Source organism: Salvelinus sp. IW2-2015, linkage group LG22, assembly GCF_002910315.2.
Source record: "Salvelinus sp. IW2-2015 linkage group LG22, ASM291031v2, whole genome shotgun sequence".
Lineage (NCBI taxonomy): Eukaryota > Metazoa > Chordata > Actinopteri > Salmoniformes > Salmonidae > Salvelinus > Salvelinus sp. IW2-2015.
The window spans coordinates 17,760,888-17,786,222 of NC_036862.1; the positions used below are offsets into that span (position 1 = coordinate 17,760,888).

The 25,335-nt window shown below is 41.7% G+C and overlaps 2 protein-coding genes across 2 annotated transcripts in view; one reads left to right on the top strand and one right to left on the bottom strand.

Annotated features, from left to right (window-relative positions):
- LOC111949872 (A disintegrin and metalloproteinase with thrombospondin motifs 15) overlaps window positions 1–13,024 on the bottom strand; it is a 26,403-nt gene extending 13,379 nt beyond the window's left edge. Inside the window, exons 1-2 of the mRNA XM_070433850.1 lie at window positions 11,762–13,024; window positions 6,549–6,681 (exon numbers count right to left, since the gene is read on the bottom strand). Of these exons, the coding sequence (XP_070289951.1) occupies window positions 6,549–6,681; window positions 11,762–12,739 (1,111 nt within the window). The 5' untranslated portion in view covers window positions 12,740–13,024. The remainder of the gene's footprint in view (window positions 1–6,548; window positions 6,682–11,761) is intronic.
- Window positions 13,025–14,131: 1,107 nt separating this feature from the next.
- Window positions 14,132–24,976, top strand: LOC111949654 (A disintegrin and metalloproteinase with thrombospondin motifs 8-like). Its single transcript, XM_023966995.1, has 9 exons — window positions 14,132–15,217; window positions 16,336–16,575; window positions 17,337–17,469; window positions 17,875–18,042; window positions 21,425–21,717; window positions 22,245–22,431; window positions 22,595–22,767; window positions 22,895–23,070; window positions 23,257–24,976. Exons 1-9 carry the CDS (start codon window positions 14,465–14,467, stop codon window positions 23,987–23,989), a joined length of 2,856 nt encoding a protein of 951 aa, XP_023822763.1. The 5' UTR covers window positions 14,132–14,464; the 3' UTR covers window positions 23,990–24,976.
- Window positions 24,977–25,335: the final 359 nt, after the last annotated feature.

Here is a 25,335-nt window from a genome sequence, read left to right on the forward strand (position 1 = left end):
CTAATGACATGCCACTGGCTTTGAGTAAAGCCAGTGTGTCTATGTATGCGGATGACTCAACACTATACACGTCAGCTACTACAGCAATTGAAATGACTGCAACACTTAACAAAGAGCTGCAGTCAGCTTCAGAATGGGTGGAACGGAACAAATTATTCCTAAATATTACAAAAACGAAAAACATTGTATTTGGGACAAATCATTCACTAAACACGAAACCTCAACTACATCTTGTAATAAATAATGTGGAAATTGAGCAAGTTGAAGTGACTAAACTGCTTGGAGTAACTGTAATGGTCAAAACATATTGATACAACAGAAGTCTGGGGAGAAGTCTGTTCATAATAAAGTGTTACTCTACCTTCTTAACAGCACTGTCAACAAGGCAGGTCCTACAGGCTTTAGTTTTGTCGCACCTGGACTGCTGTTCAGTTGTGTGGTCAGGTGCCACAAAGAGGAACTTAGRAAAATTGCAATTGGCTCAGAATAGGGCAGCACRGCTGGCTCTTGGATGTACACAGAGAGCAAACATCAGTAATATGCATGTAAATCTCTCCTGGCTTAAAGTGGAGGAGAGATTGACTTCATCCCTACTTATATTTGTGAGAGGTATTGACATGTTGAATGCACCGAGCTGTCTGTTTGAACTACTGGCACACAGCTTGGACACCCATGCATACCCCACAAGACATGCCACCAGAGGTCTCTTCACAGCCCCTAAGTCCAGAGCAGACTATGGGAGGCGCACAGTACTACATAGAGCCATGACTACATGGAACTCTATTCCACATCAGGTAACAGATGCAAGCAGTAAAATCTAATTTAAAAACAGATAGAAACACACCTTATGGAACAGCGGAGACTGTGAAGCAACACAAACATAGGCACAGACACATGTACACACACACACATGATAACATACACACTATACATAGACTAACACCTGGATTTTGTGTTGTAGATATGTGGTAGTGGAGTAGAGSCCTGAGGGGCACACACTTAGTGTGTTGTGAAATCTGTTCTGAATGTATTAGAATGTTTTTGAAACTGTATAACTGCCTTAATTTTGCCAGACCCCAGGCAGTAATGGGGATCCATAATAAATACAAATTCTTCACTGCAACTGTTCCTGGCAGGACACTTGTGACTAATGTTTGATCCCCATACTTTTCTCTTCACACTCATATAGCCTACATACAGTACGTTGTAGGGCTAGTATGTATATTATACACTATGTTGTGAAATTTCATGTATTCACTTGAACTCCATCCATTCCASTCCAAATATCAAACCAACCACTTTTCCCAATGCTGTCATAGATTATGAAGTATRATACTCACAGACAGTAGAAGTAAAATAACCATTTTCTTTGATGGGAAAAAAAAAGAAAACAGTTAGATGTTGTTGGAAACAAAGTCCTCAGTACGAAGTCATCACATCCCACACGGAAATKACGACTTCACAAATGGATGTAAAATATGACAAGGTCCTTTTTGAAAGGAAGTTGTATAATTAGTTAATAGACGTGTGCACCTTAAACCAGTGCCTCTCAMTGGGGCCTCACATCTGCTAGTACTTCACCATCTGTTTTCAGGYTTTACTCCCTTCACAGCCCCACATGGATGACTGAAAACACTTGATCGCAACTGTCACTTGTCTCATTAATAATACCAGCCTTGACAAAAATGGCTTCAATGGTAACGAGACCGTTGGACAGAATCTCACCCATTTCATTGGATCAAAGGAAGAAGGTGAGAAAAGTTCAAGAGTTTTCAACGGGCCTTAGTCCTTTTCCCCCCATTCCATGTCTGACAGATTAGAAATGGTAATCAAATGATGCAGGAGTCAAGGACCCCCAAGGCAGTTCACACATGGAGAAATTATGTATGCTCTTTGGTTCGACTTACAACATCTCATTTCTACGGAGATTGATGAACTGTACAGTACATCCTCAACAGACTAGAACTGAATGAGTTAACACCAAATGACATCATCAACACCTATCATCTTTTGTTCAAGACATGCATAATGCCTACAAGTTCACTCTGGCATTAACATAATCAACATACACGTCTATTTGGGCATTGACATATTATTTATTAGCYGTGAACATCGAAGACGATGAGGTGCCTGATGAAGAGCTCCGTGGCCTGTTTGTCAGATGTCTCTACCTCCCTGCCTGGCTGTTCCATCTATGCTCCCTCCTCTCAAGCTACTACATTATGAACCTCCTATCATCTAAAGCTGTGGAAGACCAACACCCAAGAACYGCCAGATCCCTACATGTGTTTTGGAAATGTTTTTGTTTGTTTTGTTTTTGAAGCGACTTGTATTGTACTTGTATTGAAAAGCGCTATATAAAATAAATATTTGATTATTATTATTATTTTTATTATTTAGTCTTCACACACTATCTAGAACCAATAAAGGTTCTTTGGCTGTCCCCAAAGATCAAATCACCGCGATGTGTAAGAGGTGCGTAACTGGCTGCAGGRAAGTCAGGCGCAGGAGAGCAGAMCTGGGTAATAACCGGAGCAGTTTAATGAGGCAAAACCGACGGCACCCAGAACAACACAATATGGGTTGAAATAATMCGTCGCAAACCAGTCTATAATGCACAACAAACAATTYCACACACAGACATGGGGGGGAACAGAGGGTTATATACACGTCACGTAATGAGGGAATGTAAACCAGGTGTGTGTGAAAAGAAGACAAAACAAATGAAAAGTGGATCGGCGATGGCTAGAAGACCGGTGACGTCGAACGCCGCCCGAACAAGGAGAGGAACCGACTTCGGCGGAAGTCGTGACACGATGTCACAATAGCAAGTCAATTTAATTCTGGTTTGTAAATACCGAGCTCGTTGCATGGTTGGTTCTATGCATGGCTCTATTCTGTATTTACAAATCAGTATTGTATAATGTAATTGACAGTATGGTAGGGGGCCAGTAAAATTGTCGCTATTTTCACAAATGGAACATGTTCAAATGATCAGATCTTAATACTCTTTGGTATTAAATTGCCTGGACCAATATATAAAAATAGAGGGGCAGGTAGCCTAGCGCTTAGTGTTGGGTCAATAACCAAAAAGTTACTAGTTCGAATCCCCAAGCCAACAAGGTGAAAGATCTGTCGATCTGCCCTTCAGCAAGGCAATGAAGCACGGTCCAAAATGGCTGATCCCTGACCGTGACCCCACTCTCCGAAGGTGTCTCAGGGGGAGTTGGGTGTACAAAAAACACATGTGTACAAGTTACCCTCTTGTACATGCAGTAAAACAGGACAAATGTAAACACCCATATTTGAGTATATGCAGTATTATAAGCAGAGTCACTGTAGAGTGAGTCATTTTACAGTGTTTTTCCTCTTTCTCAGATTATAAACATGTTCTAATCTTAATAATTGTTGGCTATATAGATGGTCTGGACCTTATATAAAACAATATAAAATAAATCCACACACTCTCTCTCACACACACACTCCTAGAGTATAGTATACAGTGTAAGCAATTCCATTGTAAGTCAATGGAGAATGAGGCCTGCTACAGCATTCTCCCTCTTTCTCTCCCTCTCTCAAAARCACACGTGTACACAAATACCACAGATCTACACACACACACGGGTGTGCATGGATGTCTCATGGGAGGGTGGGGTATGCGAAATGGGTCATCTTTGTGCACGTTCTGACCACTTCTACAATGTGCAGACATATATGGAAGGTGTCATTCAAATCAAAAAGGGGGCAGTCAAAAAGTGATTACATTCATAATATGAACGACCAACACTTATTCTACAGCAAAAGGGTCAAAATAACAATTCTACAGTTTCCACAAATGAATGAAACCAGTTAGGACATCAGACTAAATAAGATTAGCTTCAAAGATCTGTATTTGTAGATACATTCAGAATGGTTTGGCTTTCCCACCCGGTGTTGTTTGTTGGTGTGTGTGTGTCTGTGTGCACACATGGGTGTGCAAGCGTGTTTGTATGTCACCTGTGTGTTTGTGAGAGAGGGAGAGAAAGAGGGAGAATAATGTAGCAGGTCTCACTCTCCATTGACTTACATTGGATTTGCTTATACTGTATAATGTACTCTAGGAGTGTGTGTGAGTGTGTGAGGATTGCTTTAGATATTGTTTATACAGTAGATACAGTGCCTTCGGAAAGTATTCAGACCCCTTGACTTTTTCCACATTGAGTTCAGGTGCATCCTGTTTCCATTGATCATCCGTGAGATGTTTCTACAACTTGATTGGAGTCCACCTGTGGTAAATTCCATTCATTGGACATGATTTGGAAAGGCACACACCTGTCTATATAAGGTCCCACAGTTGACTGTGCATGTCAGAGAAAAAGMCATGAGGTCGAAGGAATTGTCTTGAGGCACAGATCTGGGTAAGGGCACCAAAAAATGTCTGCAGGATTGAGGTCCCCAAGATCACAGTGGCCTCCATCATTCTTAAATGGAAGAAGTTTGGAACCACCAAGACTCTTCCTAAAGCTGGTCGCCCGGCCAAACTGAGCAATCGAGGAAGAATGGCCTTGGTCAGGGAGGTGACCAAGAACCCGATGGTCACTCTGAGAGAGCTTCAGTTCCTCTGTGGAGATGGGAGAACCTTCCAGAAGGACAACCATCTCTGCAGCACTCCACCAATCAGGCTTTTATGGTAGAGTGGCCAGACGGAAGCCGTTCCTCAGTAAAAGGCACATGACAGCCCTCTTGGTGTTTGCYAAAAGGCACCTAAAGACTCTCAGACCATGAGAAACAAGATTCTCTGGTCTGATGAAACCAAGATTGAACTTTATGGCCTGAATGCCAGGCGTCACGTCTGGAGAAACTGTGCACTATCCCTACGGTGAAGCATGGCGGTGGTAGCATCTTGCTGTGGGGATGTTTTCAGCAGCAGGGACTGGGAGTCTAGTCAGGATTCGGCAAAAGATGAACGGAGCAAAGTACAGAGAGATCCCTGATGAAAACCTGCTCCACAGCACTCAGGACCTCAGACTGGTGCGAAGGTTCACCTTCCAACAGGACAACAACCCTAAGCACACAGACAAGACAACGCAGGAGTGGCTTCGGGACAAGTTTCTGAATGTGCTTGAGTGGCACAGCCAGAGCCCAAACTCGATCGAACATCTCTGGAGAGACCTGAAAATAGCTGTGCAGCAACGCTCCCCATCCAACCTGATAGAGCTTGAGAGGATCTGCAGAGAAAAATGGGAGAATGTCCCCAAATACAGGTGTGCCAAGCTTGAAGCGTCATACCCAAGAAGACTCGAGGCTGTAATTRCTGCCAAAAGTGCTTCAACAAAGTACTGAGTAAAGGGTTTGAATACTTATGTAAATGTGATATTTACATTTTGACATATTTATACATTTGCAAACATTTCCAAAAACCTGTTTTTGTTTTGTCACAGTATTGTGTTTAGATTGATGAGGAAAAACATGAATTTAATACATTTTAGAAAAAGGCTGTAACGTAACAAATTGTGTAAAATTCAAGGTGTCCGAATACTTTCCGAATGCACACCTTCCTAATATTAAGTTGCACCCCCTTTTGCCCTCAGAACATTCTCAATTCGTCAAGGCATGGACTTTACAAGGTGTCAAAAACGTTCAAGGTTGCTGGCCCATAGTTGTGTCAAGTTGGCTGGATGTCCTTTGGGTGGTGGACCATTCTTAATACACACGGTAAACTGTTGAGCATGAGAAACCCAGCAGCGTTGCAGTTTTTAACTCAAACCAGTGCGCCTTACACCTACTACCATACTCCGTTCAATGGTACTTAATTAAATATTTTGTCTTGCCCATTCACCCTCTGAATGGCACACATACACAATCCATATCTAAATTGTCTCAATGCTTTAAAATCCTTCTTTAACCGATTTCCTCCCCTTCATCTACACTGATTGAAGTGGATTCAACAAGTGACATCAATAAGGGATCTTAGCTTTCACCTGAATTAACCTGGTAAGTCTATGTCATAGTACAATAAAAACTGACATTGTAGACAAACGCTTTCGCGGAAATTAGATTTTGTTGATCAGTAAGCTCAGATGGCAAGTGTACCAAATTAAATGTTACATTTCCGTTATGGACATGAATGGGTTAATAACGAGAGTAGTGTTGATGATTTTAGAAACATTTTAGAAAATTGAGTATATCCATTATTCATTAGATAATCTAGCTAGTCTCCAATGGTCTGCATATTGTTTCCTATGCGTTATTCAGTCTAGCTTTACGACGCTCACAACCTGGAACTAACAGAACAGCTTTGTTTATACACATTCTGATTTTATCTATAGGAGAACCCTTTGAAGAACCACTTTTGTTTCTTGGTAAAACCCTTTTGGTGCCAGGTAGATCACTTTTGGGATCCATGTAGAACCCTTTCCACRGAGGGTTCTACATGGAACCCTAAAGGGTTCTACCTGGAACCCAAAATAGCTCTCCTATGGGGATAGCCGAAGAACCCTTTTGGAACCCTTTTTTCTAGTGTTCTGGTAGATACCGATAATACACAAGTTAGAGTGATCTTCACTCACCCAATTCATGAGCAGTGGTGAAGGCCGAAGGGAGGCCATCATCCTCGATGACAGAGCAGCTTCTCTTGGGATCACACATAGTGCCCACGTCTGCCATGCCTAATGTGTCACAGGTAGTGGCTCCACACAAGTCCTGTTGCAGGAAACAAATGACATGTGATCATCTGGACAATGTGTGTAGGTGTGTAATGTAATTTGTYGTGCGTGTATGTGTGTTGTTATTTCATTGCATATCCACCATCTTTTGGTAGATATTTAAACAAAAAACACTAACAATCTGGTCCATTGTTCTGGTTAGGCCCATTYTTTTTTATATATCTCTCTCCCTCTCTCAATCTGGCCCAGTGAACTAACCCTTTAATCCACAAGATGYTTAGGGAATGTTACAGCTGTCAGAGAAGAACAATTACACTGCCACGTGCCAAGAGGTCTGTCTGACAATGGAACTGTTAAAAATGTATTGTACTTGAACATTGTACAATGCTTTCAAACACAAGCTTATTTGATTTGAGTCTGAGAATTATTATCTGATATAACTGCATTGTTCATACAAGCACATTAACACCATACCTCTAGCCTACGATATTAAATTCAATAACCCCSTCCCCCAATAAAGTCAATAAACACACTTTAAGGTAATTGTATAGGTCAAGGCATCATCACCATATAAGTGGGATCATTTTACACCACTTTGATCACAGTTGGACAGATTCAGTCTCAGAATGAAGTGTTATGCACTCGAAGAGAACCAATGCATTAGATTGGTCCCAGCCAAGCTAGGCTTAATGGAAAACAGACAGACTGGCTGAATCCAGGCTGAGAGGCAGGACTAAAGGCTCACAGCTGGAAGTGAGTGGATCATCACAGAGAAATGGATACTTCCCATTCCACCATCGGAGTGTGTCAAATCCTAGCTCTGGTCCAGGCGTTAGTGCTAATGCTGAGCCTTCCATTTGCAAACTGTGCTGAATTCCTGGACCAGAGCTAGTGAAACCCCTGCCTGGCCTGTTCTACCTGTGGTATTTCTAAACTCGGTGGTATGGTGCTAACATGGGTTGGGATCATCGTTGAGTGATAATGCCCGAGAATCCGGTGTTTGGAGAATATATCGGCACGGGTGTTGTTAGGCCCGAGACAAAGTCGAAYGCCGGCAAACCGTGCCAATATATCCTCCAAACACTGGCTTTGAGGRCATTATCACTTTTATACGYGTTACCAACATATTCAAATAATTTACATATTTTCATTAAAAACGTTATTTGGATTAATTTATTCATACCATTTCATCYTTCCACAAGATATAGTCCGGACACAAATCCAGGGTTGCTAGAGACGCGACCCAGTAGTTCAGTGTTTTTGTTCTGTATCTATGGACAGTCGTTTGTTCTAAATGTTCCATCGCCATACGGGCTGGCAACGTTCTTATCYCTTGCTTGCTAGCTAGCCAACTACGGCTAACTTACAGTCACGTCAAAAAGTGCAGACAGAATAACAGCAAAGTAGCTGCATTTACATTTGTTYAAGCTGTTTTCTAGTGACATTTATTTGGATACATCCATAACAATGAGCTAATGAGGGGGATTTCGCCTGGCATAGAAAATGTGCTCACTCGTCAGGACACTGTTGTTCAGAGGAGCTAGCCAACAACACMGCTACAGTAACACAATCACTTCAAACTGAAGCTGGAAAGACTGCAAATTAGCTGCATTTCGTTTGACYTTTTTTCTATAGATTTTTTTGTATATATCCATAAAAATTATGCCAGTTGATTCATGATTTAGACTAGSTGAGAAACACTGCATGCCTGTCTGTGTCGTCCCGACAYGTTCATTACTATGGGACAGCAGGAGATCGAATTTTAATATTGAAACAATGTTGCAAATGTTGGAGAGACAAACAGCAAGGTTTATACAAATCTCTGCTGTTGAAAACGAAACGTTAGTCTAAAATAGATGTGAGATAATGTCTATATGCTTTTTATAGTGGAGATCAAGTTTATAAATTGCCTGGCTGGGCTGATGAGACAGTAGGCAGCCAGATGAAATAGAGTAAATAGGCATTTTAACTCATAGATTTAGCCTGTGRCAATTTGTGGAATAGACACCAGATGGAATGCTGTTTTAACCAATCAGCATTCAGGATTAGACCCACCTGTTGTATAAAGTGTGATAGAGGCCTCTAGTGGCCAAAAGGCAGTTTTAGCATGGGCAGCACAATTGAGGGCTTCCACCGTGCTTCCGCCCAGTGGCGACCGTCATTTGTTTCGAGCCCCACCTGTTTTGCATGTTATTTTGGCATTAGTACATGTCACATATCAGTTTGACATCAAATCATGTTTTATCTACAGTAGCTTTGATTGGACTGATCATGTCAACATCATACTTTCAAAATCTTAGCTAGCAGTCATCATCGTGAATCAAGTCGACAATCTACTGGTAAATCCTTTTAATCCTTGTCATATGAAGAGAAATAATGAAGAGAAATTATAGATAAAATGTATAGGTGCTCATCGGCCATTGACATAAACATTACACAACAAGTTGGAAATCGCAAATTCAACAATGAGTGGTTTGGAAGGAATCAGTGGATAACTGCAAGCATTGCAAAGCAATCACTAGCCTGCTATTCAGTGAAATGGGTGTGTGGTTCCAAGTCTGGGTTTAAGGGTCTCTTTTCCAAGCTTAAAAGGATAAACATTCAACATTGGCCATGCTGTCAATCYAGCATGACTTCTGCCGCGCTCAAAACAACAGGAAACTCAGAACTGGGAAATCTGACTTCAGTGCACTGAAGACAACTAGGAACTTGAAATAAAACAAGYTCCGACTGKGAAAATAMGTTTTGAACGGTCATCCAACTCGGAATTGCAAGTCGGGAACTCAGGCCTCATTTTAGAGCTCCGACCTGAAGATCACTGACGTCATCATGATTCAACCTTGTTTTTTCCTCGACTTCCCATTGTCTTGAATGCACCATCAATCCAGAGAATGCCAGACTTTTATGACAAAGTTTGATGACAAAATTTGCCCAAGAACGACCGCCGCGCCACCTTCCTGTTCAAGTGAGCACAGCACAACAAGGTTTGTCTGAAAATGTATTGTATGCTGCTGMATAAAATATGTAATATACCAGAGAGATATGTCTACTGTAGCTAAGAAAGTAATACTAAATGTATGTTGTGTAGTAAGCTGTTAGCTGTTGGTGGTGCACATCTAGCCTATAGCCTGTTTTAGATAAATGTCATCATTGAATATTGTAAAAGCTTTCATTGTCTGCTTATATGCCCCCTTTATTTATTATATGGTTCTGACTTGGTGTACAGGGAGAATAATGTAAGAATGGCCCATGTTCTGAATTAACAGGGGTACCTTGTTAAAAGTCAATTTGTGGAATTTCTTTCCTTCTTAATCCGTTTGAGCCAATCAGTTGTGTTGTGACAAGGTAGGGGTGGTATACAGAAGATAGCCTATTTGGTAAAAGACGAAGTCCATATTATGGCAAGAACAGATCAAAWAAGCAAAGAGAAACGACAATCCATCATTACTTTAAGACATGAAGGTCAGTCAATCTGGAAAATGTCAAGAACTTTGAAAGTTTCTTCTAGAGCAGACGCAAAAACCATCAAGCGCTATGATGAAACTGGCTCTCATGAGGACCGCCACAGGAAAGGAAGACCCAGAGTTACCTCTGTTGTAGAGGATAAATTCATTAGAGTTACCAGCCTCAGAAATTGCAGCCCAAATAAATGCGTCACAGAGTTCAAGTAACAGACACATCTCAACATCAACTGTTCAGAGGAGACTACGTGAATCAGGCCTTCATGGTTGAATTGCTGCAAAGAAACCACTACTAAAGGACACAATTAAYAAGAAGACACTTGCTTGGGCCAAGAAACATGAGCATGGGACAAATTTGAGATTTTTGGTTCCAACTGCTGTGTCTTTGTGAGATGCAGAGTAGGTGAACGGATGATCTCTGCATCTGTGGTTCTCACCGTGAAGCATGGAGGAGGAGGTATGATGGTGTGGGGTTGCTTTGCTGGTGACACTGTCTTGAGAGAATGCCAAGAGTGTGCAAAGTTGTCATCAAGGCAAAGCGTGGCTACTTTGAAAAATTTGTTTAACACTTTTTTAGTTACTACATGATTCCATATGTGTTATTTCATAGTTGTGATGTCTTCACTATTGTTCTACAATGTAGAACATAGTAAAAATAAAGAAAAACCCTTGAATGAGTAGGTGTGTCCAAACTTTTGACTGGTACTGTATATTTTTTTTAAGGCATTAAATGAGGCTGAATTAACTGTTTCGCTRMCAGAAAAGGCTCCGCTGATAGCCAGGTGTAGCAGTGGTAAGGTGTTGGGACTCTGCTTTTGAGACAGCTTTATGTAGGCCCTAACAGTTTGTGGGCACCGTTTGTCACCGTTATAGTGCAATTAATGTATTGTTTAGTGTTGTGTTGTGTTGTGTAGTGGCTTTGCTGGCATGCATACAATTTTTTAACTTTGCCCCACCAAAATGTACATGCTAGAATTGCCACTGCTTCCGCCAATTTAAAGTAGTTAAAGTAGTCAAATGGGTGGGGATTCCTATGGGTTGTAGCCTCAATGGCGCTGCCCATGCTATCACAGACGCTATAATGGCACAGATATAAAGCTGAGTCCTCTATCTATCTCTATGGTTGGGATGGAAAAATAGGTGACTGGCTAGACACACATTCTGAAAGATGTGCAACAGTCGTTGTTCATATGGTTCATCTTGTTCCATGAGCATGTTTTTTGGCTCAGTGATCACGATTGTGGGGGCCTTTATGCTAAATGTTTTGCAATGTGATTCATGATAGGAAAAAGGAGGGGGACTTTTAAGATGTGAAGACAGATGTGTTGCTTTTCAGCTGTGCAGTTACAAGCAATGTTTTCATTTTTTTCTCATAGAGATGTATAGAGTAAAAATTGGAATTGGAAGTGGAATTTTAATTTACTTCCTTAACTGAAAAGGAATTGACACCCAAACCCACCTTGTCTCAGCATTATTAGGCTGCATGTAACACAAAGGGATGTGTTTATAAAAGAGCACTTAGTATTGCATTTGGAGATAATGTATTGGGTGACAATGAGATARTAATTCAAATTTGAAATAATTGATGAGCATGGAAGCATGGAAGCTAATCTGCAAGCAAACATTGACACCTGGCTGCAACTCACCACACCTTACCTGTTTGGTGAATAGGATTGCAGTGTCCCAGTATTCAGGGTGCTTGTCATTGTATTTGTTTAAATTTTTCTGCCAAGAACAGAAACTGCGCAGAGTGAGGGCAGCATTGGTGGAAACCTTGGGTCCTTTCTCTGYTTCGTTGATCACCATGAAGCCCACCACCACTATGTTTATGGARTTCATGATGCTGGGGTGCTTGTACAGCCTTGAAGCCACAGACATCAGGGTCAACAGGTAATGTTTCAAGTCGTCCCCGTGGAATTTGRCCATAGACTCATCAGCCACGACAAGAACCTCCACAAACCTAGGGATGGAGGCAAACCTTTTGGATCTACCCAGGCTCTTCAATACAGTTTCAGTCAGGCTGTCCATCTCCAGTCCTTTCATGCGTTTATATTTCTCAAAAGACCCTGAAAGGTTTTGGGTCAAACCAGGTTTTACTYCACACCTGTTCGTGGTAGAATTGCCGCTGGAGTCCCTGTCGCGTCCCCGGCGACGTATGACATGGGTTCTTCTTTCAGTATTCACTGTATATCCTCCTCCGGCCCTTTCGTTCCCAAGTGGATTGATAAAATATTCCATGCCCTGGTAAGAAAAGGCGCCTTGTAAGCCTTTGCACAGGCTCAGCGCAGCATACGATTCCTGGTCTGCATTGACATCACCAGAGTAGAAGCAGTGGTTCAGGTCTGTGGTTGCAGAGGAAGTTGATGCTAAGGAGCCGCTGTGGGGAGTGATGTTGGGCGCAATAAATGTAGAATCCGGTAAAAGGTTTAGATAACATTCTTGCCTGAAAGCAGTAATTTTAAAAACAACTAGCTGGTCATTCATTCTCCCCTCCGTCTGTCGAATAGTATGTCTTTCTAAATGTTGATGATCTAATCGAACAGGTACGCAAAAATCTATTTCCATGCAATAATTAAATTGAGCATATAATAGGACATCCATAAAAATAAACAGAGAGCCAATAAACATAGACATCTTTGTAATACAAAAACTATTATTTATCGATAAATCCGCCACTGTCCTTGGTRGTACCACGTCTGCAYGTGAGGTTGATAATCCAGTGCGCTGTGTCACAGAGCCGCAGTTGAGCGTCCTCAAAGGATGAAAGACCAAAAGATGTGATCGATTCCCATCTTGAACCAGACTATTGAGCCCAGCCTGCTCTTTGGACTTTGTGAGTTTGACTCTCTGGAGTCATGTTCATAAACACTGAGAACTGTCAACGGAAATTCGGGGAGGTGCTGGGAAAAGCTCGTTGGACATAGTCTACCCCCTTGGTTTATGCTTTAAACCGCAGCCACTTGTAGCGCTCTAAATATTATTATCATCACATGTGGCAAGAGCTGAACTGTCTCGTCCCACTATCGGAACCAAAAGTGCGTCTCTGACGCAATAGGATGAACACTCATCACCTACCACAAAAGTACAGTTTTGGTTAAAAAAGAAATATTCAGACCAATTGTACTGTGTGAGTTATAGATTCAGGTGAAACTAATATGACTTAATCCGGCATAACTAATCGATTAATTAAACTATAATCTTGTACAAACTAATTATCGTACAGGGTAACTAGGCTTAATGACCTAACAGTTCAAACTCCATGCGTAATGCAAGTACACCCAAGATTGATTGAGAAATAGCCTAATAACATTTCAAAAATCACTTATGTTGCTCTAACCTGTTCCAGTGTGCAGTACATAGGCTATAGCTTAAAAACGAGCGACACCTGTTGCGCCTGGAGTAGAGTGCGCATCTCTGGTCATTCCCTCGCGTAAAATGTATGCCACTATTTAGTAATCAAATACTACCACCTAGTGGTTGAAATGCTTCCTCATAACCTTACCTAAAATAACCTACTTTTTATGTAGCGCTAACATGTCTCTTTGCCAACGCCACCTCGAAGCTTAKGAGCCCAACGTAATATCAGCGTTCATTTGTTACATTATATTACAGTTTTGATCTCTTAAAGATAAATCTCTAATGTATTCCATGATATCCCTTTATCATTGGTTTATTCGACTGATGAGGACCATGGTCGTGATGGATATGCTATAGCCTACTTATGGGAGTCACTTGGGGGTCACTGCACTGGCAGTCACTCAAGTTCAGAAATAACTGACCGAGCCCTTAAATTATAGTATGGGTGTCCAGGTTGAAGCGTCATGTGCTGCAGGCCTATGCCGAGTTAATATTAGTTGCAGGGTTGTCAAACTGCAGCTATTTCAGACGGGGGGGTGTTGGTCTATTCTCATTGGATCCGTTGATTCCAAGAGTTTCTCATGAGGTACGAGTGGGAGGAGAATTTGAGGCAACGAGTGATATAAAAAACAATCCTCTTCTGTCCAGGGAAGASAAGAAAGTATAAATACCTCCGCTACTCCTAGTATTCAGTGGTGCTGCCGAGTGGTAGAACAGTATTTTAGCTCCGCTATAATAGCAATGAAGATCACACAATTAAACTAAAAATAACTGACATTCTCGACACAGACTGACTATACAGCATTGGATTTTTTTATACATTATATTGATGAAAAAATATTTTAGGTCGCCAAGACTAAAAATAGCAGTGACTCAAGATTTCTACCGACTACAGATACTATCAATTGACGAGTCCAGCTGCGTTTGGGCTTGGTCCGGAATTTCGGTTGAAAGCTTGTCTTTGTTTTAATAGCTTTTTGAGTGCAATTTCCATTGCAGAAGATGTGTTCAAAACGGTGTTTCGTTTTACTAGTTCTGTGCGTAWTAGACAAATCACTTTCGAAATTGTTTGAATCCGAGGAAATTGTACCTGTCAGGATAAATGGAAGAARCAGCGGTCGTTTTTGGAAACGAAGTGAAGAACAGCCCAGGTTTAGACTCAGTGCCTTTGGTCGCGATTTCACTTTGAATTTAAGCCCGGATAACAGTTTCTTATCTCCTACACTGACAATTCAACGCATCAAAGCAAAAGATATCCACACTTTACGCAGCGCCTCAGGTGCCCAAGGGAGACACTCTGAAACTGAAACTGACTTTCACAACTTGATAAACAAGACCGAGGAGATAGAAAGAGATTTGAGAAGCTGTTTTTACTCRGGGACTGTGGACTCCAACCAAGATTCTGTTGTTGCGGTCAGTATCTGTTATGGCATCCTTGGATCGTTTGTTACAGACGGGGATGAGTATTTAATTGAGCCCAAAGTGCTCGGCTCAGGGAGRAGGGAGAGATCCACTGAACAGTTACATTTTATCAAAAGAAGGACGCCCACAGAAGCACCAAATCACACTAAAACTGTCTTTGATCAACTGAGGGAGGAGAGTAATGTAAAAGYAGACAACGAACGTTTTCTGCACGAGAAAAAAGATCCTGAGAGACAATTACGAGGGAAACGCTTTGTATCAGCACCACGATTTATTGAGACGCTGGTGGTTGCAGACACGTCGATGACACATTTCTATGGAGAYGAGATAAAGGTAGGATATATTCGAGTAAAATAGCCCATGCTGATTCACTCATTTGATAACATTTAACAAAAATGAAAGTGCCATACTGTCACAAAGTTCTATATTGATAATTTACAACATTATAATTGCAATGACACTTTCTTGCGCACAAAAACTGGTTGAATCAAAGTTGTTTCCACATAATTTAAACCACCAAAAAATCTATATGATGACTGAATTAACGTGGAAAACTGAGTGTATTAACACAAAGTCAATGTAAGGGCATTTCCTATTTTTTTCCACCCAACTTTTAACCTAAATCCAATGACATGGTGACATTTGCTGTTGATTTCACGTTTAATTCGCTGTTAGTTGACAACTCAACCAAATGTAAATCAAAACTAGACCTTGAACCGACATCTGTACCCAGTGGGAACTTTTCTTAACAGGCTAGTTCAAGGTTTAAAATCAATCCAACTCCCAATGCGGAAACACCCACAATCAAATGCTTTAAAGAAGAAAAACACATTTCTGTTTCAATTGAAATAATTCTAGGCTATATTTTGGATGCAGGAACAATGTKTCTGCTCTGTTATGCAAGACTAGGCGCTCCACACTTGCTATTTATCTGATATGCATGGTGTAAACTAAGTTGGAGTAATGAGATCATTTMAAAAGTAGAGTTCATAGAGATTAATGATGGGATTGGGAAACATCTGATAAAGTCAGGCAGGAGAATTATGCTTTGGCAGTAATTTCGTTCCGCATTCTTTATGACTTAGCTATGAGCATCACCATTAAACAATGTTGGGGTCATGCAAATGATAAAGAGCATGTGAGCATTTGACATTTTTAAGGATACTTCCTTTTTTTGTGTACAGTACCAATCAAAAGTTTGGACACCTACTCATTCCAGGGTTTTTCTTWATTTTTTTACTATTTTCTACATTGTAGAATAATAGTAAAAATAAAGAGAACCTGGAATGAGTAGGTGTCCAAACTTTTGACTGGTACTGTATGTGTTTTAATTCCAGTCTCGCTGTTATTTCACTCGCTTRGTTTTAGGATTTTAGCTTAAATCATCACCAACAGTGTTGCCTTGTAAGCCTCTCTAATATCTAACTGCCTGTTGTCCTCCCTTGATCTAGCACTATATCCTGACCTTGGTCTCTGTGGCAGCCCAGCTTTACAAACATCCCAGTATCAAGAACCCTGTCCACATGGTGGTGGTGAAAATGGTGGTGGTGGAAGACGAGGAGGTTGGACCGTCACTCTCCAATAACGGGGGAGTCGCTCTGCGTAATTTCTGTGCCTGGCAACAACAGTTCAACCCGGCCAGCCAGAGGCATCCTGAGCACTACGACACTGCTCTGCTTTTTACCCGAGAGGTGAGCACTGCCTACCCAAAATGTATACTGTTACAGATTACATCAATGTCACAGGATCTCCCCAACCCCTTATTCCATAACCATATGGTTTGGAGAGTTAATGAAATAATCTAATATTTTATTATGTGATCTCTAATGAAATACAATTGCCTGTGTCAATGAATCAGATCGGATGAGCTTTGAAACCTATAGGGCTGAAGGCTCTCCTATGAGCTATTTTTAGAATGGTTACAAATCAGCCTTGAGTGATGATGACATCCCTTAAAATGGCCAGAGTATGGGTGTGATGTTGCTGCCCTGAATTTGACCTGCCAAAGAATGTGTGCCACATGTCTTGTCATAAGATAAACCAAAAACTTGAGACCTAAATTGGAAGTAGTTTGCACATGCGGWCTCCAGTGAGTGATGCTTCTGCAAAACAAGGTGTACACATGCTGAGTTGAATTCAGCATGTCTCTCTAAGTCCAGATGTCCTTTGAATCATGTATGGTTGTGTCTTGTGGTTTGGGACATATTCCCCAGGAAACATGTATCTCAGTTAGAGAGCCAGCCTGACATGTGAAGGGAAAGGCATGTTGTTGAAATATATCTCTGATATCACACCATTACTTTCCCCACATCATAGATCTGCTTCAGTCTGCCAGGAATATTTATTTGCTTCATTTTATAATGGAAACATTGAGGGGGAAAAAACAACCAGGGACAAATAGAAATGCTGTCTAAAGATTCACTGTTTGAAACCGCTGCTGTCTGTCTTCCAGGATATTTGTGGACATCAGAGTTGTGACACCCTAGGGGTTGCTGATGTGGGAACCATGTGCGATCCAAAAAGGAGTTGCTCTGTCATTGAGGACAATGGACTTCAAGCAGCCTTCACTGCTGCCCATGAACTTGGTATGACGTGGGCATTAAAAAAATAAAACTTTCTCAAACTTCTATAGCGACCATATATAAAGATACTATAGGTCTCCATACATTTTTCCTCTTGTCAAAWATGTTCCTCTATATGCACAGAAATATTGTCCACAAATAACTTAATTTGGACAGAAAGGGGCACACCCATGAGCCGAAAGATTATGCAAAAGTTTGTTAGCCTACAACTAATAATTGTGTGGAGATAAGGAGATAAGAACTTGATAAGATAGTCAACCCCCAAGCCTAATGTAGATGTAAACTATTAGTAACTTTACTTCCATAGCATACCTTAAATAGTTCAAATTGAATTTGAATTGGTTTTCAGGGTGTCTCTTTCGTCCCATGATCGGTACTGAATACTGATACAGTATTGTTCTCCTTTAGGCCATGTGCTGAGTATGCCTCACGACGACTCCAAGAATTGCGARAGGATGTTTGGGAATCTAGGCGGCCATCACATGATGGCCCCTCTGTTCGTTCACCTCAACAAGACTTTCCCCTGGTCCCCTTGCAGCGCTCTCTACGTCACAGAGTTCTTTGACAACGGACACGGTATGTCATGCTGACAAACAACACTGACAACTCTGATGTAGGCAAATAAAACTTATTTGGTAACACTTTCTAGGASGAAAGTGTTAAAGTGTTTATTTTCATTGAACGTTTTTAATTGATTTGATATTACAATACCTTTTTACAACTATTGTACTTGTTTTATTCAACTGCATATATTTCACAATATCTGAATACTGTGTGTTGACGTCAGAAGGCTGAACGTGAATGAAATCCGATATATATTTTAAAGCCCCTTTTTTTTACTAGAGCCTTCTGTTTTTACTAGAGCCTTCTGTTTAACTAGAGCCGTCTAGGTTAAACCACTCTTATGAGGGCCCAGTTTTCACTTCTGTATTTACTTTTACAATATCTACCCAATTAAACTAAATATGGCCTCTGAAAATACTCTTCCAGGAGGCTTATAACAAGTTAAAAAGCATTATACCTGCGGGCTTCACAAGTGTTCACAATGTTACCTAAGTTCTCACCTCAGGTTTTCTTATATGCAAAAGACTCTCTGCAGTTGCACAAAATCTTCATATGGAGATACGGTGCATTTGGAAAGTATTCTCCTTGACTCCTTGATTTTTCCACATTTTGTTACGTTACTGCCTTATTCAAAAAAATCCTCATCAATCTACACATAATACCCCATAATGACAAAAACGAAAACAGGTTTTTAGAAATTTTTGCAAAGTTATGAAATATAAAAAACATAACTTATGKAAATAAGTATTCAGACCCTTTGCTATGAGACTCGAAATTGAGCTCAGGTGCATCCTGTTTCCATTGATCATCCTTGATGTTTCTACATCTTGATTGGAGTCCACCTGTGGTAAATTCAATTGATTAGACATGATTTGGAAAGGCACACACCTGTCTAGATAAGGTCCCATAGTTGACTGTGCATGTCCGAGCAAAAACCAAACCATGAGGTTGAAGGAATTGCCCGTAGAGCTCCGAGACAGGATTTTGTCGAGGCACAGATCTGGGGAAGGGTACCAAAACATTTCTGTAGAATTGAAGTTCCCCAAGAACACAGTGGCCTCCATCATTCTTAAATGGAAGAAGTTTGGAACCACCAAGACTCTTCCTAGAGCTGGCCGCCCGGCCAAACTGAGCAATCGCGGGAGAAGGCCCTTGGTCAGGGAGGTGACACTCTGACAGAGCTATAGAGTTCCTCTGTGGATATGGGAGAACCTTCCAGAAGGACAACCATCTCTGCAGCACTCCACCAATCAGGCCTTTATGGTATGGCCTTTTTAGAAATGTCTAAAAATCTGTTATTGCTTTGTCATTATGGGGTATTGTGCATAGATTTGAGAAGAAAAACAACAATTTTAATCAATTTTAGAATAAGGCTGTAACGTAACAAAATGTGAAAAGTCAAGGGGTCAGAATACCGAATGCACTGTACATTGGAGACGTCATAAGGAAATGAGAGATTGGCTGCCAGGTTGTTTGTGGTTACTACTTGAAATTGGGAGTGAATGGCAATGTGTTTGTAATTTGAAAAAATGTGTATTATTTGTAACATTTATTCACGACCTTCCTTTCCTCTGAGTCATACTTACAGAGAAGGTTTTGTTTCTCATGAGCCAAAAGTAACAGCTGTTACAAGCAAATGTTCTTTATCAGTTAGTCAGTGATTCCAAAGAGAGCGTATGTGGCTAAGAATGTGGTCTGAACACTGGGTCAAGAACAACATCACACTAAAGCTCATTGAACATTTCTCCAAATAAACTCAGCAAAAAAAGAAAGGGCCCATTTTCAGGACCCTGTCTTTCAAAGATAATTCGTAAAAATCCAAATAACTTCACAGATCTTCATTGTAAAGTGTTTAAACACCGTTTCCCATGCTTGTTCAATGAACCATAAACAATTAATGAACATGCACCTGTGGAACGGTCGTTAAGACACTAACAGCTTACAGACGGTAGGCAATTAAGGTCACAGTTATGAACACTTAGGACACTAAAGAGGCCTTTCTACTGACTCTGAAAAACACCAAAGGAAAGATGCCCAGGGTCCCTGCTCATCTGTGTGAACGTGCTTTAGGCATGCTGCAGGAGACATGAGGACTGCAGATGTGGCCAGGGCAATAAATTGCAATGTCCGTACTGTGAGATGCCTAAGACAGCACTACACGGAGACAGGACAGACAGCTGATCGTCCTCGCAGTGGCAGACCACGTGTAACAACACCTGCACAGGATTGGTATATCCTAACATCACACCTGCGGGACAGGTACAGGATGGCAACAACTGCCCGAGTTACACCAGGAATGCACAATCCCTCCATCAGTGCTGAGACTGTCCGCAATAGGCTGAGAGAGGCTGGACTGAGGCCTTGTAGGCCTGTTGTAAGGCAGGTCCTCACCAGACCTCACTGGCAACAACGTCTCCTATGGGCACAACCCCACCGTCRCTGGACCAGACAGCACTGGCAAAAAGTGCTCTTCACTGACGAGTCGCGGTTTTGTCTCACCAGGGGTGATGGTYGGATTCGTGTGTATTGTCGAATGAATGAGCGTTACACTGAGGCCTGTACTCTGGAGCGAGATCGATTTGGAGGTGGAGGGTCCGTCAWGGTCTTGGGCGGTGTGTCACAGCATCATCGGACTGAACTTGCTGTCATTGCAGGGAATCTCAACACTGTGCGTTACAGGGAAGACATCCTCTTCCCTCATGTGGTACCCTTCCTGCAGGCTCATCCAGCATGACCCTCCAGCATGACAATGCCACCAGCCATACTGCTCGTTCTCTGCGTGATTTCCTGCAAGACTGGAATGTCAGTGTTCTGCCATGGCCAGCGAAGAGCCTGGATCTCAATCCCATTGAGCACGTCTGGGACCTGTTGGATTGGAGGGTGAGGGCTAGGGCCATTCCCCCCAGAAATGTCCGGGAACTTGCAGGTGCCTTTGTGGAAGAGAGGGGTAACATCTCACAGCAAGAACAGGCAAATCTGGTGCAGTCCATGAGGAGGAGATGCACTGCAGTACTTAATGCAGCTGGTGGCCACACCAGATACTGACTGTTACTTTTGATTTTGACCCTCCCTTTGTTCAGGGACACATTATTCAATTTCTGTTAGTCACACGTCTTTGGAACTTGTTCAGTTTATGTCTCAGTTGTTGAATCTTGTTATGTTCATACAAATATTTACACATGTTAAGTTTGCTGAAAATAAACACAGTTGACAGTGAGAGGATGTTTCTTTTCCTGCTGAGTTTAGGTGATCATGGGTTTGAGAAGCTTCACCAGCTGTTCAGAATGTGACTGTGAGAAGACTCCAACAAAGTCAGCCTCTGTCACTGTCAAATCTCCACATTATACAACCTTCAGATTTTAAAAAAACAGAACTCTTGTGTGTTGAATCACAGGCGACTGCCTCTTGGATCCACCGGAGAGCATCTTACCGTTACCCAGTGAACTCCCAGGCACCACATACAGCCTCGACCGCCAGTGTCAGCAGATGTTTGGGGAGGAGTTTGTGCACTGCCCCAACACCTCTGACAGTGACGTCTGCAGCCAGCTGTGGTGCCGGGAGGAGGGCAAGCCCCACTGCACCACCAAAAACGGCAGCCTCCACTGGGCGGATGGCACCACGTGCGCCACCAACAAGAGCTGTCTGCACGGTGCATGCATGGCCGCCCACGAAGTCACGCAGCCAAAGGTAAGCCCTAGTTTTTCTCAGAAAAGGGGGGAGAAAAAAAATCTCCCATATTTGGTCTTGTAGTATTGCATTTTGACACAAACGCTGGCTCAGAATGCCTTGTTAGTTACTATACTGTATGTGTATTCATTTATCTCTGATAGAGTATTTCCTTCCTGTGTTGTAAGGAAGACCGTACTTTTGAGAGTACAAGCTCTTAAGCATGTCAATAAATTTGATTTATAAACTGACATGCTGGCAGTAAATATACTTTTTGCTCACCCACTAATAAAAGCTTGTGAAAACACACACATGAACACACACAACACAGTTTAGTATTGCCAAGGGCGCCACGGGTTCTGCAAGTGGTGACACACAGGACAGGAATGTGGGAGACAGCAGAAGCGTGCCACACTGACRGACAGATTTACCCAAGTCATGGCATGCCAAGAGACGCTGATGCCTCAGCCTAGACTGTGGTTGAGTTGGACGGCTCATGTTATCATGGCACTYAGTACTCAATCTGTTACGTTTTGGCTTTACCACAGGTGGTTGTGGATGGCGGCTGGGGCGCTTGGGGACCATGGCAACAGTGCTCCAGGACATGTGGAGGGGGTGTGGAGTTCTCCTACAGGGAGTGCACAGATCCCGTGCCCCAGAACGGCGGCAAATACTGCGAGGGCCAGAGAGTTCAGTACCAGTCTTGCAACACCCAGGCGTGTGAGGATAATGATGGTAAGCCATATTTTGTCTATGTACTTGCACTATAGAATTTCACTTTTTTATATAGTGGTGAGCTATAGTGATGTTTTTAACCTAGGTTTTTCAATAAATGTCTCTGCTTTGATATTAGTTCGATGGATTTTTTTTTTTGCTTTGTCATTTTCTCCAACCTTAGTGAAGAGTTTTAGAGAGGAGCAGTGTGAGAAGTACAACACYTTCAACTATCTGGACATTCTGGGGAACATGAAGCAATGGATTCCAAAGTACGCTGGTGTGTCGCCCCGGGACAGGTGTAAACTCTTCTGCCGGGCCAAAGGCAGCAGTGAATTCAAAGTCTTTGAAGCCAAGGTATGTTCACTAAAAATCTGTAGAAAGTTAGCCACTGTAAATAAATATTTTACAGCTTGCCTTCACTGTTTGGTGAATCACAGTGTTTAGTAAATTGAGACTTCAACTTTGCATTTGTGGTCCATAGGTTGTCGACGGCACCACATGTGGTCCCGACACTACGTCTGTCTGTGTACAAGGCCAATGTGTCAAGGCGGGCTGTGACAAAGAGATCGGCTCCAACAAGAGGCTTGACAAGTGTGGCTTGTGTGGTGGGAATGGCCTCAGTTGCAGGAAGATCACTGGTTCATACAACAAAGCCACGTGAGTACACCTAAATATTCCAATTACATTTCTGGTAACAAGCATGTATGACCCTAATAGCTATTATCATCTAATTATGATCMAGACTAAATAATAGTCATATTTAGAAAGTATTATTGGTTGATWGYCTTTTGTGCTGCTGATGTGATTRCAGCTGAAATGAAACATTTAGCTTTTTTCTTTCAGTTACGGTTATAGCGACATTGTGACCATYCCTGTCGGGGCTACCAATATTGACATCAAACAGCGCAGCCATAGAAACATCAAACACGATGGAAACTACCTGGCGATCAAGCGAGAGAGCGGTGGCTACATACTAAATGGTAACTTCTCTGTATCCACGGTGGAGCAGGATATCCCTGTTCTCGGGGCTGTGCTGAAGTACAGTGGCTCATCCACCACCTTAGAGAGAATCCAAAGCTTCAGACAACTGAGGGAGGCCATCACCATCCAGTTGCTGGCCACTGCTGGGGAGGCATCTCCACCCAAGGTCAAATACACATTCTTTATCCCCAAAGATGTGCATTTCACTAAATCCAAAGAGAGAAAGGCTTCGCTGCATATGATCCAGGCTTTTGGTGTGCCCCAGTGGCGTTTGGGCGAATGGTCAGARTGCTCCAAGAGTTGCGGCTCAGGGTGGTCCCGAAGGAACGTCGAATGCAGAGACAACGCTGGTTTCCATTCCAATACCTGCGATAAGGACCTGAAACCCACAGATATCAGACCCTGTGCTGATCTGCCGTGCCCCATCTGGCAAATGGGGCCTTGGTCATCCTGTTCACAAACTTGTGGCCAGGGGGAACGCCGACGCAGTGTTGTCTGTATAGACTACACCGGCAAGACTGTYGRGTCGGAGAAGTGTGACACCAATAAGCAACCCGCGCCAGTGTCGGGAGAGTGTGTTTACCAAATGTGCTAGCGAGGAGCCATGAAGATAGAGAACTTTGGTAGGGGTAGTGTACTGGACCCTTAACCACTCCGACCCGACCGTGCTTTAGAGAAAAGCAGGGAAACCCTAGTTTGGAAATTTAAGAGTGCACTAACTAACCCGGACAGGTTCAGAGCACTGGCCTGTGACTTTGTTTTACAACCACTAGAGAAGTTTCAACCAATAGAGATCTACCTCAGGATGTACATGTTTTGATAAAATAGACAAAGGTACTGTGTGCAAATTATTATTCTCTCCTAAAAGCTATTACTTTGCAGAAAACCTACTGACAAACACCATTGCGGTTAAATATACCTCAATTTTCCAGCATATAACCCAGAACTATACAGTCAGAGACTCAGAGCCAATAAATGAACTGGGTAAATAAAGTTAGTCTAAAGGCATACTATTTGTACCATAACATGTGACATTATTTGTACCATAACATGTGACATTATTCGTACCATAACATGTGACATTATCATTGCAAGACAACTACTTAGTGCTTATTATTTAGAGTAAAAGGGGTTTGTGTAAGCATTTGTTTAGGTACACAATATGGAAAACTTTGTAAAATACCTACTTTATTTGTGGTTTGCTCTTTTGTTTAATTTCCTTTGAAAAAAATATATTTTCTAAATGTGAGATTGTGTTATTGCCTGTAAAAAAAGAAAAAAAAGAACGACTGTCAAAAAAATTATCAAATCTATCTGCTATYTTATTGATTAATGATATGTGGTACTGATATGCTTACAGATGAAAATGTTAATTCTCCCATTATCATTCAAATCATACAGGTGATTAGGTCTTCTATTGACTAATCTCTCATGGACAGACTACGTAACATAATCTGACGCAATTACGATTTTAGTTCTGGGCTTCCGAGATTAGACGTTGATAGAAGAATGTACTTTGTAACAAAAAAAGCAACCAGCATAGTTAGTAGTAAGAATGAACCAGACATTTTAGTGTTCATAATTTTTTTTTTTTTTTAATAAGTTTGAGTTTACACTTTCTTTGTGTAAAATTTAGTTTAGCATAGACAATGGTCAGGAATTTGATCTGAGGCAAAAGTGTAACAGGGGACTGTTCCTCTGTTCTGCACCTTTTTATGTAGTGTTTTAAAGGAATTCTATGGCTACAGAGAATTGGAAGTACACCCAAATTCATTATAAACATGTGTAAAATGGTATGTTATGGTGCATCAAAAATATGATCTATTTGCATAAAGAACAACTCCTTTGTAGTAATTTCATAGTTGTGTTTAAAATGTTATTATTCATAATGTGAAGAATGCTCTATTTGTTTGTCAGATGTCTATGTATATGTTTGATTTC